Source organism: Panthera onca, chromosome A1 (genome assembly GCF_046562875.1).
Source record: "Panthera onca isolate mPanOnc1 chromosome A1, mPanOnc1 haplotype 2, whole genome shotgun sequence".
NCBI classification, from domain to species: Eukaryota; Metazoa; Chordata; class Mammalia; order Carnivora; family Felidae; genus Panthera; species Panthera onca.
Genome location: NC_138339.1, coordinates 40,708,540 through 40,726,525, shown reverse-complemented (window position 1 = coordinate 40,726,525; position 17,986 = coordinate 40,708,540). Strand labels below are relative to the sequence as shown.

Sequence of the window (17,986 nt, the reverse complement as noted above, 5' to 3'; positions counted from 1 at the left end):
TATTTTCATATGAGGAAATGGAAAATTTCAGTCCTGATGGTACCAATTATATATAGAAAAAGGCATCCAGATTCATCCTGTATGAAACACATCCCCAAGATGAAACTACTTAAACCTTAATCTTCAAGGATATGAATAAAGAGCACATACTATCTATCTGTGAGATACAGGACTAAGACTTATGTTTGTTCTGTAACCTTAGCCTACCAAGCCTTTCTATATTAAGTTTGTTCAATGGAAAGTCATAGAGCTAAAAAAAATCTAGAAAAAAAAATACAAGGAAACTTGGAAACTTTATATTAATTTCACATATATTCCAAACACTCATTTCAATTGAGTTAGACATCGGGCAACTTTCAGCAAAGAAATATCTTAGACTTGCATCAGATTTTTAATTCCCCTTCTCCTCTGGAATCTTGGAGCAGCTGTCCTCCCCAAATGAGTTAATGTAGGTTTGTTTTTTAAATTACCCCCTATTCCAGTGATAAATAAGCTAGTTAATTCCATTAACTAAAAGCCTCTGAAAGAGAGTGACAGCATCTAAGGATTTTTAAATCTGTCTGTAGAAGCACAGCCTGCCATGCAGGGGTATCACAGTATTGGTGGAAGAAGTAGACTCAGGCATGCACAGGAGACAGACCCAACTATAGTCTGTTTTGTTTCCCAACTTTCCAAGGCCTTGGGCCTCTCTCTTGGGCCTGATATTTATCCTTTCTTATTCAAGGCAACAGAAGTCATGTTTGGCAGAAGCAAGATCCAGGTCATAGCAGATCAGGTGACTGGAAGTTCCAGGATCTGTCAGGATTTCCCATGAGGTCGTAGGCAAGCTATCCACTAGGGCCATGGTCCTCTGAGGTGCCTGGAGCATCCACTTCGCTGTTGGCAGAAGGCTTCAGTTTCTCACTACCTAAGCTGTTCCATAAGGTTGTTCATGCCATGGCAATAACTGCTGTGTCAAAATCCCCTCTTCCGTAGAATGTGGACTTCCTTAATGATTTTAGCCCAATGCTATAACTTTTCAGTCACTCTCAGTTTTTAGAAGAGTTACTGATGGCTGTTAAAACAATGACTTTCTATCTTCAAGATCCAGTGATTTGTTTCAAACCTCTACTTTCATATGCAGTTAATGGCTGTCTTCTGTCTCACCTCCTGTCCTAATCCCTACAGCAAAATGGGGGTGTGGATGTGGTCCAGCTCACACACACCTACCAGTGTTATTCCATCACATACCTTACAGATAATGGCTAGGGAGGAGGGATAAGAAAGGGAGTAGTGCCCTGTGGGACCCAGCTCATTGTCCTTGTGCTCAGTGTGGACAGATGGAGACTGACAATGTCATCTGACAAGTGATTTGCTCCCAAGAAGCATCTCAAGGTACTAGGGGCCCCTTATGAAAGGGATTCATTCTCAATTTCAGGCCCAGCTCCCGAGCTGGCAGCCCGGTGTCCTATTCCTCTGATATGTACCCCTTTTCACCCAATACTGTGCTTTCCCAAATAAAACCAGAGCTCTAAATATGATCTACTCACCCCAGCCAACCCCTAGGTCTTCAGGATTATGTATGATCCATCTTCCAAATCTCTTGGGCTTTGAGTGGGGACAGTCTTGCCCCTGCAGTCCCCCCTCTATGCCATCTCTTCCAATATCCTTATCCTCTTATCCTCTACCCTGGTAGCACAGGAACTGGACAGTGAGCCTAGCACCCCATAACTATCCAGACAGGGACTGAAACCCCCAAACCTATGAGCAGTCCTGTTGATAGCTCCCTCCCTTGACTTCGAGGAGGAGAAGCAACCCAGACCCACCCCTGCCCTTGTTTGGGGAATAAACAGTTCTACATGAGTGGTGCACTTCCACAAAAGGCAACAGCCTTCTCCCTTTCGACCTCATAGTAGGGTATGAGATGGTGGTGCTGGTTCTGCTTCCTGGTTCCTCTTAGTCCCTGTTGAGGGATAGAAGGCTCAACAGCTGTCTTCCTAGCAATTTAGAATGTGGGGTCTTTAGTCCACTTGATCCTCAGCTGTGAGCTTTAGGTCTGTGTTAGTCACCAATACTCAGCAGCTGTTACCCGTGTTTAACATTAATCATCTTTCCCCCCCAGCCGCACTCTGATCCTTCACTGCCTATCTTGGATGGTGATGTTTCCCTGTAGGGTGATCAGTTCCCCAGGGATAAGGGACCTGTTTCAGTATAAAACCATGATACTCCTTGGCAAATGGGAAAGTTTGGTCACTCTATCTCCTAATTTCCATGACTCCAACCACAACCTGTGAGTAATTCAATTCCTTCTCTATCTTCATTGCTTCTGCTCTGTTAACTAATTATGCTTCCTCTACATCTAACAGCCGTGTATCTATGCCCCTCCTTTTTTCATTCTGCAACTAGCTAAACTTCCGCTAGTGATTCTGAACCTTGGTTTCTCATTGGAATCACCAGGACAATTTAGAAACCTCTGACATCTGGATCCCATCTCCAGAGATTCTGATTCAAATGGTTTGGGGTTGGCCCTGAAAATTTACCAGGCGATTGTCCTGTCTATTATCCCACGTGAACTACTACCACTGATGATGATCTTCCCAGCTTAAGTCATCCTTTTTTTATCCGTCCTTCACACTGCAGCCAGAGTTCTCTTTCTAAAACACCAGGCTAATTATGTCACAGCCCTGCTTAAGACTCCCCTGTGGGCCCCCACTGCCTTCAGGCTAAAGCTCAAACTCCTCAGCAAGACAGAAGGGGAGCAGCGCATGGGAGACACAGCAGGAGAGGCAGGCAGGAGCCCAATCACGTAGGACCTCGAACCCTTGGGCTAAACTGCTTACACTGCTTCACACCCCCCATGCTCTATGGCAACACCATCTGTTGTTCATTTAAAAACTACTTACTGAGCACCTACTATATGCAAGGCATTAGAGATACACAGGTCATAAAACAATCCTCATCCTTATCCTTCAGAGCTAGTAGACTAGATCGTAAAGTGACCACAGCCACACCCCTCAGCCCAGGTAGAACTGACCATGCCCTTCTTTGTACCTACCTTGTAACCTGAATATGCTTCTACACTAATATCTGTAACCCTTATTAAAGCTCTTTGTTCATATGTATGTGACTTTTAAAAAACCTTTGTGTAAGTGCCTTGAGGTCAATAATTCTAGTGCTTCCATTGTTGTATCTGCAACACCGAATGTAGTGCCCAGTACGTAGCAAATGTTCAATCAGCAGTTTCCCAAATGAATGCCAGGAAGGATGGTGTAGTCTGACTTCCCACATAACTGTGTTAGAGTCCTGAATTCCACTTCCTTCATCCGTTAATAATCCCACAGTTCTATGCTTTCCACAAGAATGAATGAATTCTAAAAGAATTAATCATGTATTCAGAATGGTCTAAGTTAATTTGTCAAACAGGCATTGTGTGTGCCTGGAAGCAGGACTCCTCTCTCACAGGGGAAGTGAAGGGATGACCAACTTATTCTTCATATGGCTCCTAAAAATAAAATAATACCTCAAGTCATCAGTTAAAATCTTAGCAGAGATTAGCTGCATTTTAGTATGGCCTTCTACCAGGATACTGGCACAATCGAACACAATCTGAAGATAAAAAAGGAACAGTACTTTTAATAGTAGAAAGATGTGGTGAAGCTTGTTTTGGTCAGGAGTTGTATCCCCTTACTTGTGTAATTAGGAGGACTAGAAGGAGCCACAGAAAATCTTACGGCTCTGCTAAGCCCCTGATGGAACTTGCACTGGGAATTCCCAGACCCTGCAATCCAGACTGGTGGGACTCAGCCTTGACAGTGCTTCCCAGGAGCAGGGAGAGCTATGCTGTTGCCCTCGTAGCCTCTCCTCCTGAGTTGTCAGTTACTCTGGAATACACTTCATTGTCAGTACCATAGTTTTTATTCAATTCAAACTCCTCAGTGCAAAGAGTGTCCTATTTTCTCCAGGAGTAGGGCATAGAGTACTCTGGGCTGTATACAAACCTCACAGCCTGTAACTCTAAAGACCCAACTGAGTCTCTCACACGATCTCCAAAGTCTCCTTGACTCACATACTTGTCTCTGGTCCTTCAGGTCATCTGAATCTCGCCAATAATTGGTTAACACCTTTATGTGTTTTATTCGCATTTGCATTTTCTCCCAACACTTGATAATTTAAAAACTGCAGCCACACAGTTGGGTACTACCTAGTGTAGTTACTCCTCCCCTAAACTTAGTACCAATATATTCTTTCCCCAGATTACTGGTTAAGTAGAAAGATCAACTATCCTGGTCGTCCTGGGCCTGAGTGGGTTTTGTACACAGAACTGAGACGGTTGGTCATCCTGTACCAGGCGTCTGGCCTGTAAGAGCCAGGGAGTAATTCAGCGACTCTAGGTGAAAAACTGGGAGGGAGTAAATGCTACAGAGAAAATGAAAGAAAGGGAAGCAGATGGGCAGAAAGTAAACACAGGGGGGAAATTAAGGCATTTATGGAAGAGGAGAACACAAGAAGAAAAACAAAATAAGATAGAACCCAAGGCAAATGAAACCTCACCGATATAGGAACTAGTTAAAAACATCTGGGAACCACCATAGAGAGAGTAGAGATAGAAACTAAGGACAAGCACTGTGCATGCCATGTTGATGAGCAGTGAAGAGAAAGGAAATGAAGAATAAGACTTGTTAAAACATATCTTTCCATACATAGTTATTTCTTTTCTTTTAGCATGTCCATTCTGGAAAGAACAGTGTACGTCTTTCCCTAGTGTTATATTTAAAACATAGCATTGTGTAACCTTTGAAGAAAATAATAGCAGGACTAAATCACTTAAAATAATTACCTGCATGGAAGCAGTTCTTCCTTATTCCCTCAAAGAGGGTGTTATCTGCTGGAAAATGACCAGATCAGCCTATATTCAGTCTAGCTCCTTAGGATATCTATATTGTTAAGTTAACAAACATTAATCAAGTGTCTAAGTGATCTATAGAGTTCCATTTAAAATTCTAAGCAATGTTATCCTGTTTTCAGTGTTTTACTTTTGTGTGTTGTGTGTGTTGGCTCGAGCACTGGGTAATATTTAGTGTCCTTGGCTCCAGGGCACTAAATGCTGAGAGGCACCCAGGCATAGGTGGAGAGCCATTTCCAGTTTGCCCCATCATAAACATCTCTGGGGACAGCAACCAATTACAGATTCAAGGGCACCTCACCCTCCACCTGACTCAGAATCTCTATTGGAGAGACCTGGAAATCCATATAAGAGTGTCGGGTGATTTCTTAAAGCCAGACAAATTTAGAAAACAGTGACTAGGCCCTGCATCCCTTTTCCTTAATTTGTCAATGTGACCCCAACTGCTTTTGGTCAGCCAGAGTTTGGTTACAGTCTGGGGACACCTGATAAGCGCCCCCCACTCCCACCTCACCCCACCCCCCAGTCTCTGCAATGCCAGTGAATAAGAACAAAAGAAATTTGTCACTGAATAAGGTTGACAGGTAAGAGAGACAAAGAACTATGCTCAGTCTCCCATCTTAACTAGAAATGTTCCAGATGGGAATATTGTCTCCAAAAACTTATATGCCTTAAATGACTTTTTATTCATTGTACTCAAAAGATTATTCTACAGTTCATTTCTTATAATGACAAAGCTTTTTATCTTGCCATAGGTGTACCTTTGGAAAAATACACTTTTGCATACTAATTCACAGTGCAATGTGAAGTTTTTTTAAGATTTGGCTTCATAAGCAAAAAAATAGACTTGTAGAATTTTAGGAATAACCAAGCAGACCTTAGAAATGGGCAGTGATACTGAGCCACTGATGAAACTTTTTATTGTTTTAATTGTATGTTTTAGTTTCTTTATAAAAGATAAAGTCAGGATGTGTCCAATTAACCTGCGTAGGAAACATGTCCATGGGAATGTTCTCAAAGATACTTATAATACATGAAATAATGGCTCTCATTTACTGATGCCAGGCATTGTGAAAGTACCTGACATTTTATAGGGTGACCAACCATCCCAAGCTGCTCAGAATGTCCCAAACTTAGCACTCAAAATCTTGCATCCCAAGAAACTCCTCGGGCCTGGGCAAACCAGGCCTACTGGTCACCCTTACATCTTCATCTCACTTAATCTTCAAAACAACCCTATGTGGTAGGTACTAGAATTATCCCCATTTCACAGACGAGGAAACTGAGGCATTAGGGTGTTTTGCAAACTAACCCAAATTACCAGCCTAGAAAGCTGCAGAATTGGTACTCAAACCCCTGTTTTTTGCTACATTTATTTGCTTTTAGAGTCTACTTTGCTAATTACTCGGGGTTTTTTTTTTTTTTTTTGCCAGGAAGCTACAATCCTTAGAGGTTCAGTTATTTCTTCCTTGTCCCGGGGATAAAGTTTATTTATGGACTTAGCACCAAAAGAGCTTATTTAGAATTTCGTGGCAAATTAAAAATCAGTTTTATTCCACAAGAAATTAATTGTATCCCATTCAACAGCAACAGAGAATTAAAGCTACACTGAGTTCTCTAAGACGTTGAATGGTGCTTGGAGATCTGGGCTTGAGGAGACAAAACAAGGGCACAGGGAAATTCCACCCTCTTGAAGGGCAGTGTTTCAGGAGAATGGTATGTGCCTGACAGCTGCTTTGAGGAGCATAGCAACGCCAGTGTAGCATTTCACAGAGGGAAGTGATGGTGGCTGTCTCATCCAGTGGAGTCCACCAGGGTAGGGGAAGAAAGGTGATATGCTTTCCCGGCCTGCTGTTCAGCCAAGACAGCACATTTGATTTTCCTCACTAACAAACTCTGAGCTTAATTGAAGTTCTGGCTGCATCTACAGTTTAAATTGGAAAAATAATTTGCAATGCACTGAAATTGCAATTTTTCAGAAAATCATTTGGGCTTGTTGCACTTTATAAAATCATAACTTCTTAAGATTGTTGTTCCTGTAAGTTCTGATTTCTTTGGAATAACTCAGTAGAGTAGAGATGGGATATGTTCATCAAATGAGTAAGAACACTTGCTTTCTCCCAATATTGTAACATCCTTTCTAGGTACAGCCAGGACTTTATTTCAAGACACTATGCTGATCATTTACTAAATGCTACATTTGTAGAAGAATTTAAACTGTATTTAATGTTTCTTTCCTAATTATTAAACAATTTGTTTTCTGTATTTCTACAGTGAAATATAAAGACTCTAAAATCCCAACTATATAATCACTTCTGACATTTTTAGATTATGCTTTGATTCTTCTCTACGTATAATAAATTATGGCATATCCATATGACAGAGTACAACACTGCCATGAAAATCATGTCCTAAAAAAAAACATATTGACATGAAAATATGCCCACTGAAATTAAAGGTGGGAATTTTGTGCACCTTTTGTAACTTGCTTCTGTCCTTAATTTTAGTGAGCATTTTTCCACTCCATTCAATATTTTTCTAGATGATTTTTAATGGTAGAATAGAATTTTATACTATGGATAGACTGTAGTTTGCTTAACAAATTGCTTATATTTCCAATACTTCAAATTAAAGAATGCCTGACACATTTTTGTGCAAGGTTTTATTATATCATTAGAATAGATTCTTTAATTCTTGTTCTATCACTCTAAAATTATATCAAGAACCTTAATACTACCAACAGAAGGAGAAACAAACCAGGAGCTAATAGGGTTTTTGTTGTTGTTGTTGTTTACAATATTCAGCAACATTGAAAGTCATCCTTTTTGGTCTCAAACATAGAATTAAATTCAAAACGTCATAAATCTTTTTTAATTCATAAAGTCTCCTATGTTTTCCTGCTTTTTGTTGTTGTCTTCTTGTTTGTCTGTTTAAACAGGGCCTTTCTCATGCCACAAGAAGGATATTATAGGTGAAGACATCATTCAGAGTTCTAGAGGGAAACAAAAGGCATACTCAGCTTGGATTTTTTAAAAAACCTATAATAAAGGGATGATTTACAGAGATGTGAGCAGGGCTGGGAAAACAACAAAAACGCTGAGGCACTAAGATGTTATGATTTCTGATAAGAAATACATATTTGGTCTTCATCCCAGTTTCTAGCCCCTAAAACCCTTGGAATTTTCTAAAAGTTGGGTACTTCAGAGGTGTCTTTTGTTATGCTAATGGTGACTTTTGGAAAACCCTGAAGTAACCTAAGGATGGGGCTTGTTGCCAGGAGAGCCAACTCTGTGGTTAGTGGGCTGGAACTTCCCATCCCACCCAGGAACCTCTAAGTAGCGTAGAGGGGCCAGAGATTGAATTCAGTTCATCCATGACCGATGAGTTAATCAAGCATGCCTATGTAATGAAGCGTCATAAAAACCCAAAAGGATGTGTTCACAGAGTGTCTGGGTTGGTGAACACCTGGAGATTTGGGGAAAGTGGTGCACCTGGCAAGGTCATGGAAGCTCCACACTCTTTCCCTGTATCCAGCCCTGTGCATCCCTTCCATCTGGCTCTTCCTGAATTACATTCTTTTATAATAAACTGGTAATCTACTAAACAAAATGTTTTTCTGAGTTCTGTGAGCCACTGTAGCAAATTAACTGAAACCAGGGAGTGGGTCTTTGGACCCTCTAGTCTATGGCCAGTCGGTCAAAAGTATAGGTGAGAACTTGGGTTTGTGATTGGTATCTGAAATGGGGGGAGGAGGGCAGTCTTGTGGGACTGAACACTTGACCTGTGGGATCCGATGCTCTCTCTGGGTAGATAGTATTAGAATTGAGTTGAATTATGGGACGCCAAGCTGGTGTCCTAGAATGGCTTGGTGGTATCAGAAAAAAAAAAAAAAAAAAAAAACCCACACATTAAAATTGGTGTACAATTGTAGGCACCCAGAGACCAGTAATGGTGGGAAGCCATTACCCTATTGAGCCTGAAGGAATATAGGGAAGGGAGACAGAACTACTTGCTCAATTTGGGCTAGATCAGGGGGCGGGGGGGGAAGGGGGCCACTCATCATAGCTGTACATCAGAGGGAGGCAGCCTCTGCCAGAACCTGGAACCAAAGCAGAAAGAGTCAGAGAAAAAAATGCCCCAATCTCTCTGTCATTCTACATGCTGCTGTCTTGCTTGTGCCTTCCATTGGGTGAATCCAACCTGAAATCAGAGGGCAGTCCCCTGGGGCACAGAACAGGGCTGAGGCGAAATAACTGTTCATCCACAATTTTAAACCCTCCTAATATTATTCAAGAATGAAGCAGTGTGATACAGACTGAGATTTTTCCATGTACAGACCCTTGCAAAAATAACAAGGTGCCTTGGGAAGAGAAAGAAACCCAGAAGGTAAACTGTGGAAAACAATAAAGAGAAGCACACAAATTCATAAAAAAATTTTTTAGTACTGAGATTTTAACAATCGATAGTTAAAGGTAAAACTAAAATTAACAATGGCAGCAAGATGGGGAAGGGGATTCAGTGGGTTGTAAGGACACAAATATTCTTCCAACACCCAGGAGAAGGATAGAAACATTAAATTATTTTTTTAAGTGTTTATTTATTTTGAGAGAGAGAGAGAGAGAGAGAGCACAAGCAGGGGAGAGGCAAAGAGAGAGGGAGAGAGGGAATCCCAAGCAAGCTCCACCCTGTCATTGCAGAGCCCGACATGGGCCTCTAGCCAAAGGAACTGTGAGATTATGACCTGAGCCAAAACCAAGAGTCAGACTCTTAACCGACTGAGGCACCCAGGCACCCCCAAAAATATTAAATAATTTAAAATGTCTATGTTTTTACGCTTTTATTATTTTCCCTCAAACATGTATACTAACCTATAAATTTTCTAACAATGTTTACATTTTAACACCTTAAAGGTGAAGAGAAAAAAACAAGGATATAAGCTTAGAAAACTTGATAATCCAAAGACAGAAAAGGAAAAAAAAATCAAAGGGAAATCATGATAAATACACACAGTAAGAAATACATCTAAATATTTCATGCAGTAAGAACTGAGCTCAATTCATTTATTAGATTATCAGATTATATTTTAAAAATCAAGCTACATGCTACTGCTTCTAAGAAACAAACTTAAAACAAAGGTACATTGAATATGTAATAAAAAAGATGTCATGCAAAGCATGAAACAAAAAATGATATTATCAGGCAAAACAATTTAATGGTAAAAGCATTACATGGAGATAGAATGGGCCTACATAATAATATAAGATATAATCCAATTGAGAGAAATCACAAATGTATAATCACATGACAACATAACCTGGAAATATACAAAAGAAAAAATGGACCAAAATTTTTTTTAATTTTAAACTGTCCTTTCATACTGAAGGATTTTTAAACGCCAATCTGTGTGTTTCTATTTGCCACAAACAACCAAAAAAAGGAAGGACAGGTGAACCAACAAAATTGCAAATACATATATATGTGTGTGTGTGTACATATACATATACATATATATATACACACACTCCAAATAGAAAATTTGTATATAAATATACACTCTATAAATTATTTTCACATATATATGGTACATTTTTTAAAATAATTATGCATCAGGTCATGAAAAAAATCTCAACAAATTACAAAGAATGGGATCAAAGAATAGAGGCCATTTTGTCTTACTGCAATAGATTTTCCTTGTATTTGTCCTTGAAGTTAGAAGACATTAATACACAGGATTTTAAAAGTATATTACATATATACATGCATGCTCTTGTGTATTAAACAATGCTGAGGAAATGTAGAAGAAAACATTTACTTAGCAGCATATATTACTTAGCAGCATATATTTTTCAAATTTAAAATACTGTCTCATATTTTGGGGAGGACATCTGGCTAACTCAGTTGCTAAGACAGAGTTATTTTCAACATGTAATATGTGAGCTGTAAATTAGCATACCAAACCAACATTTTAATTCTTTTTTCCAACTAATTATTTGAGAATCTCTGAAGAAACAGTAGTAAACTAGTTACAAATATTTTTGTTAAGCTTGAGGAAATGATTTGAGGTGTTTTGATTTTTTTCCACTGATGTTGTATACCATTTGTGGGTTCTTTTTAATGTTTATTTATTTTTGAGACAGAAAGAGCGTGAGTGGGGGAGGGGCAGAGAGAGAGGGAGACACAGAATCCGAAGTAAGTTCCAGGCTCTGAGCTGTCAGCACAGAGCCCGACGCAGGGCTTGAGCCCAGGCACCAAGAGATCATGACCTGAGCCAAAGTCGGACGTTTAACCGGCTGAGCCACCCAGGCACCATACCATTTTTGTTTTTTAAAATCACAATGACCACTGACAGCAATTCTCAGATCATCACCAGTAGATGAGAAGTAAGGCAAGGGCACATTCGGGATTCCAGTGCGGTTCGGACTCAGGGAGGTCAATGGGAACTAAAGTCTTCAATGACTTCTGGGCTTCCAGGATAAGAGATGACAGCTTAAAACAAAAACAAAACTTTGATCCACAATCTACAGGAAAAGAAAAATCCTGGAGAAGTTTAAGAGAACTGATTTTTACACTTAAGCAAGTAAAAAATTATATAAAAATATAAGATGATATTAGAGTCCCTAAATTTTGAAAGCAGTCTGGGGTACATAGGCAATATGCTATAGGCCTGTGTGATTTGCCTGGCTCCCCCTTCCTGCAGTTCTAGATTTGGGGTCCTGGTGGATACAAACCCTGTGTGCCTTTCCATCTGCCTTCTCTTTTCTGAGGGTGTCACCAGCCTCCCAGACCATGGTGCTGCCACCAGAGCCATTGCCAAGTCTCCCAAGGTGACTGGAAGCCAAGTTGAAACCCCAAGCCTGTGTTTCTCACCCGGAGTGAGCCCTGACCATGCTAGGTCATCCTTCTGCTCCCAGCATGGATAAAATGTCACACCGTGGGGCATGGGGTCTGGTTTTCTGAGCAGCCGCTAAGGGGTTGGGCGATGTACCCCAGAAGTGCAGGAGAGTCTACACACTGTGAGCTAAAGGGGAAACAGGAAATAGTAGGGACTGGGGCAAGCAAATTCCCTCTTCTTTCTTTCCTGTAGATTGCTTTAAGATTTTATTTCTTCCCAAAGATCTTCGGGAGAAGTTCCAGGTACTAAACCAACATCCTTGCCAAGAGCCTGCTGAGTCTCTTCATAGCTCATTGTGAACTGGGGGCCAGCATGGCAACACATCACCTCACGTTGCTTCCCTTTTTTTTTCCATGCCTCTTTCCCCCCTAACTTCTCACTTTTACCAGTCTGGTTGTGCCCTTCCCAAATAGAGTGCCAGCACTTCATTCCTTGTCTCAGGCTGTATTTTGTAGGACAGGTTTTTCTAAGAGAGCTATAACAAGAGTATTCACTTTACAGGAGTGCTGGATACTTTTCTCCTTGCCCCCAGGAGTCACTCTCCACCTTTTTCCCACCCTGCCCTCTGCCCTGGGAGGCTGTTGAACTATATCAACAGGGTGCCCACACCTTCTGGTTATCACTTAAGTCCCAATAGGGTGCCATGGTGGGAGATTAGAGGGAGAAAGTATTTATTCTTCTAGCACCTGAGAGAGGTCACCTGGGGCTGGTTGTGTCCGTCATATGAAAGTCACAGCTGGTGGTCTTCTCCATCTGACTTTCTTGATCTCTGAGACAAGCTTCCTCCTGCCATTCCTTTGGACCCAGGGGATATAACAGCTCCACCCTGCTACCCTCAGGTTATACCCTATCCCTTGAAACTCTTCTTCACCCTGCCCACTCCTTTGGAATGTGTCTCTTTATAAGTAAATCACTCCAATTTGAATGATTTCAGTTTTGACATTGTTACCTGTTTCCTGTTGGGACCAGTAGTGAAAAGGAATGGTTAAATTAGAATACTGTTTATCTTTGTTGGAATAGTGCATAGCCATTACAAATCGGTTAATGTTTGGTAGTAAAAGCAAGTGATGCACTTAAAAAAAAATCACTTAAGAAGTCAAACAGTAATGGGACAGCTGGGTGGCTCAGTCAATCCCTCAGTGTAGGTTTGGGATTCTCTCTCTTTCTCCCTCTCTCTCTGCCTCTCCCCGGCTCTCATGCACCTGCTTGTTCATTGTCTCTCTCTCTCTCTCTCTCTCTCTCTCAAAAAAAAAAAAAAAAAAAAAGGAAGAAGTCAAGCAGTCAGAGTTCTGGCAGGAATCAGAATTCCATCACCTGAAAGGACTTTAATGAAGAGACCATTTATGGGAAAGTGGACAAGTAAAGAGAAGCAGTAGGGGATGGTGAAGCACCCAGGACAAGAAAGGCAGAAAACATTGCCACCCCAAATGCTGAAGGGACAAAAAGAAGAAACTGTTAAGACTCCTGAGCCCAGCACAAGTGGGAGCCCTGGAGGAGTGGCCACCTCTCCAGAGGTGTAATCATCGAGGGACACAGGCCTGCCAACACCTCATCTGTGGCAGGTTGACAGAAGGATATGCCCTGCCCTTTTTCCCCTCCTACCCACTAATCTTCTGTCACTGGCTCACTGTCAGCACTCCCATTGGCTGAACCTAGTTGAAACAAGAATGATGTGGCCCATCGGGGTCAGCCTGCTTGGGCTCAGAGTGGGGCCGACGAAGGCAAAGGATGGGTTTGGTTGGCACAAAGTGAGGCAGGCAACAGACAGTAAACAGGACTACTGGGATATCAAACTCCATGGAAATATAATCTTGTGAAAAGCAATACATGTATTTATACGTAGGGGAAGACTGAACTAGAAATTTCACGTAACAACTTCATGATAGTAAAAGAGTAAGAAATATTTTTTATTTGTTATAGTGTTTTGTATATTTTTCAAATCAAAAAAATTGGCTGCATAATACTTTAAAATTTATCTTAGAAACAAATAAAGACTAATTGGAGGATGTGATTATTTTAGTATTCATTTTTAAAGGAAAAGTTTCTCTCAGTGGCTCCTCGTGGTAAGATTTTTACTTCCCGAATTTTCCCAGAAGTAGGACCTCATCTAGAGTAAGGTTAAGGCCAAATGAGAGGGGTTTTTTGTTGGTTGGTTGGTTGTTTTCTCAAAGCACTAGTTGGTTTTCACACCATCCTGCCAAACATTGGGAAAGAATAATCTAATGTGGGACAAATGGTATCCCAGCTCTAATCATATTAGTAGATGTAATCCCAATAACTACGATTATCTTTGTAATGTAGCAGAGCTGGTCCGTGATAGTCACTTTGTCAAACAAAATTTCTTAGAGTTAGATGCACAAACCTCGGTGGATAAACATTAACATACAGCTTCATAATTATTTCAGTTTAATTATATTGTAAACAAATGTCTCTGATCACATTTGTTTTCAAAACTACTTTTGGAACTGTTTGATTTCTTTTTCTATTGCTCCGTATCTCTCCTGTTTTCACCAGAACTACACGCCATGCGCCATGGAGTAGCACAGGGGTGCTGTCAGTGGCCTGAGTCTGCCCTGGCTCTTTCCACACCCAGCCTCTTCTATTCCCAGAGCCGTGCACAGACTCCCTGGCAGCACACGGTGGGTGCAGGGTAAAGGTGGCTACTTCCTCCCGAGAAATATTTAGCGTGTACAGAATGAGATAGCAAATGTTTGGAATGACCCAGAGACCAGCTGTTGATGGCAGTATTCCTACTAAAGCAAATCCTGAACCTCCAACGTCTCAGCCCTTCCCTTCAGCTGAAGCAGCACTCGGCAGTGCACTGTAGAAACTTAGCCCCCTGTGCGAGCCCAGGCCTGGGAACCTCCCCGACCTGCCAGGCTATTTAAAGCCGAGGATTATGCAGAGAGAGCAGATGCAGTACATTTTGCCATCTTCTGAAATCTAAACTTTTAAACAGCATCAAAGAACACAGATTAAAACTCTTTAATTCAGTAACTGTACTTTTAAAAGTGGTTTCTCATTACGAACTTATAAGGGTAGGAGTCAACACATATCTTTGTACAATCGCATAAATATCCACAGAACATATGCTGTTGTCAAAAATACATTCAAATAGGATTCAGTTCATCTTTTTAAAAATGGGGTACATATTTAGAGCTTTTTAAAAATAAAATTCATATCTGAACATTCCAATATTATGTTTAAGGCAGTGACAGCTGTAGTGAATCATAAATATATTTCAGATCCAATTTCGAAGTACTGTATTTTAACCTTCACACTCTATATTTACAAAGTTCCACTTAAATTAAAATTCACGGAAAAGAAGAGCTTGTCAAGTGAAGGGAATCACAGCTTTTTTTAGCAATATAAAGAGTCTTCATAAAATGGATAAGATATCAGTATGGTTCTTTTGCCATCAATTATTACAAAAGCAGATTCTGTGGCATTGTTGGAGTAACAAGGAAATAATTCCGAGTCTTCACTAGTCTGAAACCCACCTCCTAAACTGTCACTGTTTCGGGTGTAAGAATAGCATCGCTTTGAACGGTAGGAACATTTAACAATTTTCCTCTCTGAGGGAGAACAACAAAAACAACCTCAACATACCAGGAACTATGTCTCTACTTTTAATCTTCACAAAAACCATTTCAAATGTGGTTAATACAAACATTCCCTGTGGTACCATTGGCTGAACTCTAATCTTCCTGGAGCCGTGAGAACAGGAATTGATGTCAATTAGTCCCAACTGGATCCTTTACTTCCACCACCAGAATTCCATCGTGACAGAGGATGGCAGACAAATCTTTGGTCTCAATGCCATCTGGCAGCTTATACTGACGGGTGAAGCTTCTTGAGATAAAACCATGCTCATCCATTCTGGTTCCGTGCTGAGCCTTGATCAGCAGCCAGCCTTCGAAGGTCTGAATGATGATATCCTCGGGGAGGAACTGGACCACATCCAGCAGGATCTGGAAGCGGGACTTGCCTTCTTGGGTCGGCATCTCCACCATTGAGTCCACCCGAGGAGCCTGGGCCGCCCTGGCTTTGCTCACGTCCACCGTGGTTGGCCCCGGCAGCGCGTATAAAGCATGATCCAGCCTGCAGTCTTCCAAACCTCGCGCTTCAAACTCCTCCTCGTAGCGCACCGGAGTCTCTATGAGGTGCCTCAAGATGATTTTTGCCATGGTCGGAGTCAAAGCCAGCATTGAACCGCTTCGCTTCGGTCTATGTGCCGTCAGGAGCAAACCCTCGCAGTTGCCTACTGACTGGATTATCAGTCGCAACGGCTCTTCGCTTGGAACCCTGCGCAGACGCAACTACTTAATTAGGCCTGCATCCTACCGCCGCACACCCACTCTTGTCTTTTCACACGCGCTGACAATGAACGGCTATTTATAGGGTATGGTTCAAAGTTGCATTTAGCACACGGCCGGCTGAAGCTGCCCAGGCAAGGATCGCGCTTACACTCTCAGCTATCCTTGGCAAATGTGTCTGCTTTGCTTACCTCAAGAGAAAAGGGGAATTAGAATCAGAAATAGCATTTACAGAATTTCTGAGTGTCTGTCCTTGTGAACTGCAGTGATCTAAGGGACTGTGACTTCTTACCATAGTCCAGAGATGTGTACTCATAACATGAGCTAAGACTTCTGTCTCCCTTGTCTCCAAGTGCAAAGCTGGGAGGGATGAATGTAGCTATAGTTGACTAGGAATTAAGATACACAGACACATATTCAAATTTCAGACATTCACCAAACTCTCAGCCCTCTGTCCTACACATTTTCTTTCCTTTCATCTTTTTCATCACTTGTCCTGAAGGGACATCTGAGCCAAGTCATCTGGGTTTATTATATTTGACTCATCAAAAATGAGATCAGTCGACTAAGTTAGATAATGATGTCAAACCTCAGATGGGGGTTGAGTGGGGCATAGAATGAGGAACTTAGTAATGAAAATAAAGCCACAGGGGAGAGGAAAATGTTAAAGCGTTGAACTACTTGATAGTTAGGCCCAGAAAGCTGAGGATGAATCTAGTTGTAGCTCTGCTATTAAAGTGGCAAAAATAAATGACCCATAATTTCTTAACTATCACACCCTTTATATTCAACTTATATTGAAAAAGAATGAGGCAACTTTTTACCCACTGCTGGAGAAGGATCTCCAAAATGTGCTAAGTAAAAACAGCATATGATATGCTACTATTTATGGGGTTTTGCTTTTGTTTTTGTTTTTTGTATAAGTAGGTATTTGCTTATATAAATAGAATCTCTCTAAAAGATATGTGGCTGAAGCCGGGCTACCGCATGCAATGGTGACAGTGATTGGGAGGAAGGGGCTGGAGGGAGATTGGCTTTTCACTATGAACACATTTGTGCTTTTTATTCTAACAGTGTGTTTAACGTACAAATGCACAAGAAGGCTTAAAATATAGAAAACTTCCACTCCACGGAGGTTAGTATTTTCTAGATCAGGTAGACTCAGGAATAACTTTCCTTAAAAATCATATCCATTTTCTGGGGGGCCTGGGTGGCTCAGTCAGTTAAATGTCCGATTTCGGCTCAGGTCATGATCTCATGGCTCGTGGGTTCGAGCTCTGTGCTGACAGCTCGGAGCCTGGAGCCTGCCTCGGAGTCTATGTCTCCCTCTCTCTCTGCCCCTTCCCCGCTCGCACTCTGTCTCTCTGTCTTTTTGTCTCTGTCTCTGTCTCTGTCTCTCTCTCGAAAATAAATAACGTTAAAATAAATCACATCCATTTTCTTAGAATGAAAGAAAGATGTTTAAAAAATGAAACTTCAGAAAACAGGAGGGAATGATCTCCCTTAGCTCCTTTTTATTACTCTGAAAACCTCCACAGACATTTTGGTGGGTACTTAAGAACATGCCCTAATAATGCTGTGCACACTCAGCTTTTTTCACCTGCACTTTACAGATTGGTGGCCCTGGAGGGAAAAATGTACTCTTTTAGATATGTCAACATCCTCTGACTCATAAAATATTGAGAGGTGTTTTCATCAGTGCTGCTCTGAGAGGTAAGAATTGAGCTCATTGCCCGTGGCAGGAAATAGACAAGATAATAAGGATTTGGCTTTAAAGTACTAGACATAGTCATGGCAAAATTGAGAAAAAGGTACAGAGATTTTTCATATAATCCCTGCCCGCATACATGCACAGCCTCCCCCATTGTCAGCATCCCCCACCAGAGAGGTACATTT

At 41.2% G+C, this 17,986-nt stretch overlaps 2 protein-coding genes across 4 annotated transcripts in view; one reads left to right on the top strand and one right to left on the bottom strand.

The window, feature by feature from the left end:
* ARL15 (ARF like GTPase 15) overlaps nt 1-17,986 on the top strand; it is a 552,301-nt gene that overhangs the window by 23,991 nt on the left and 510,324 nt on the right. The window lies entirely within an intron of this gene.
* HSPB3 (heat shock protein family B (small) member 3) lies at nt 14,742-16,188 on the bottom strand. The gene has a single exon (XM_060637672.3). The coding sequence runs from the start codon at nt 15,980-15,982 to the stop codon at nt 15,509-15,511; it is 474 nt and encodes a 157-aa protein (XP_060493655.1). The 5' UTR covers nt 15,983-16,188; the 3' UTR covers nt 14,742-15,508.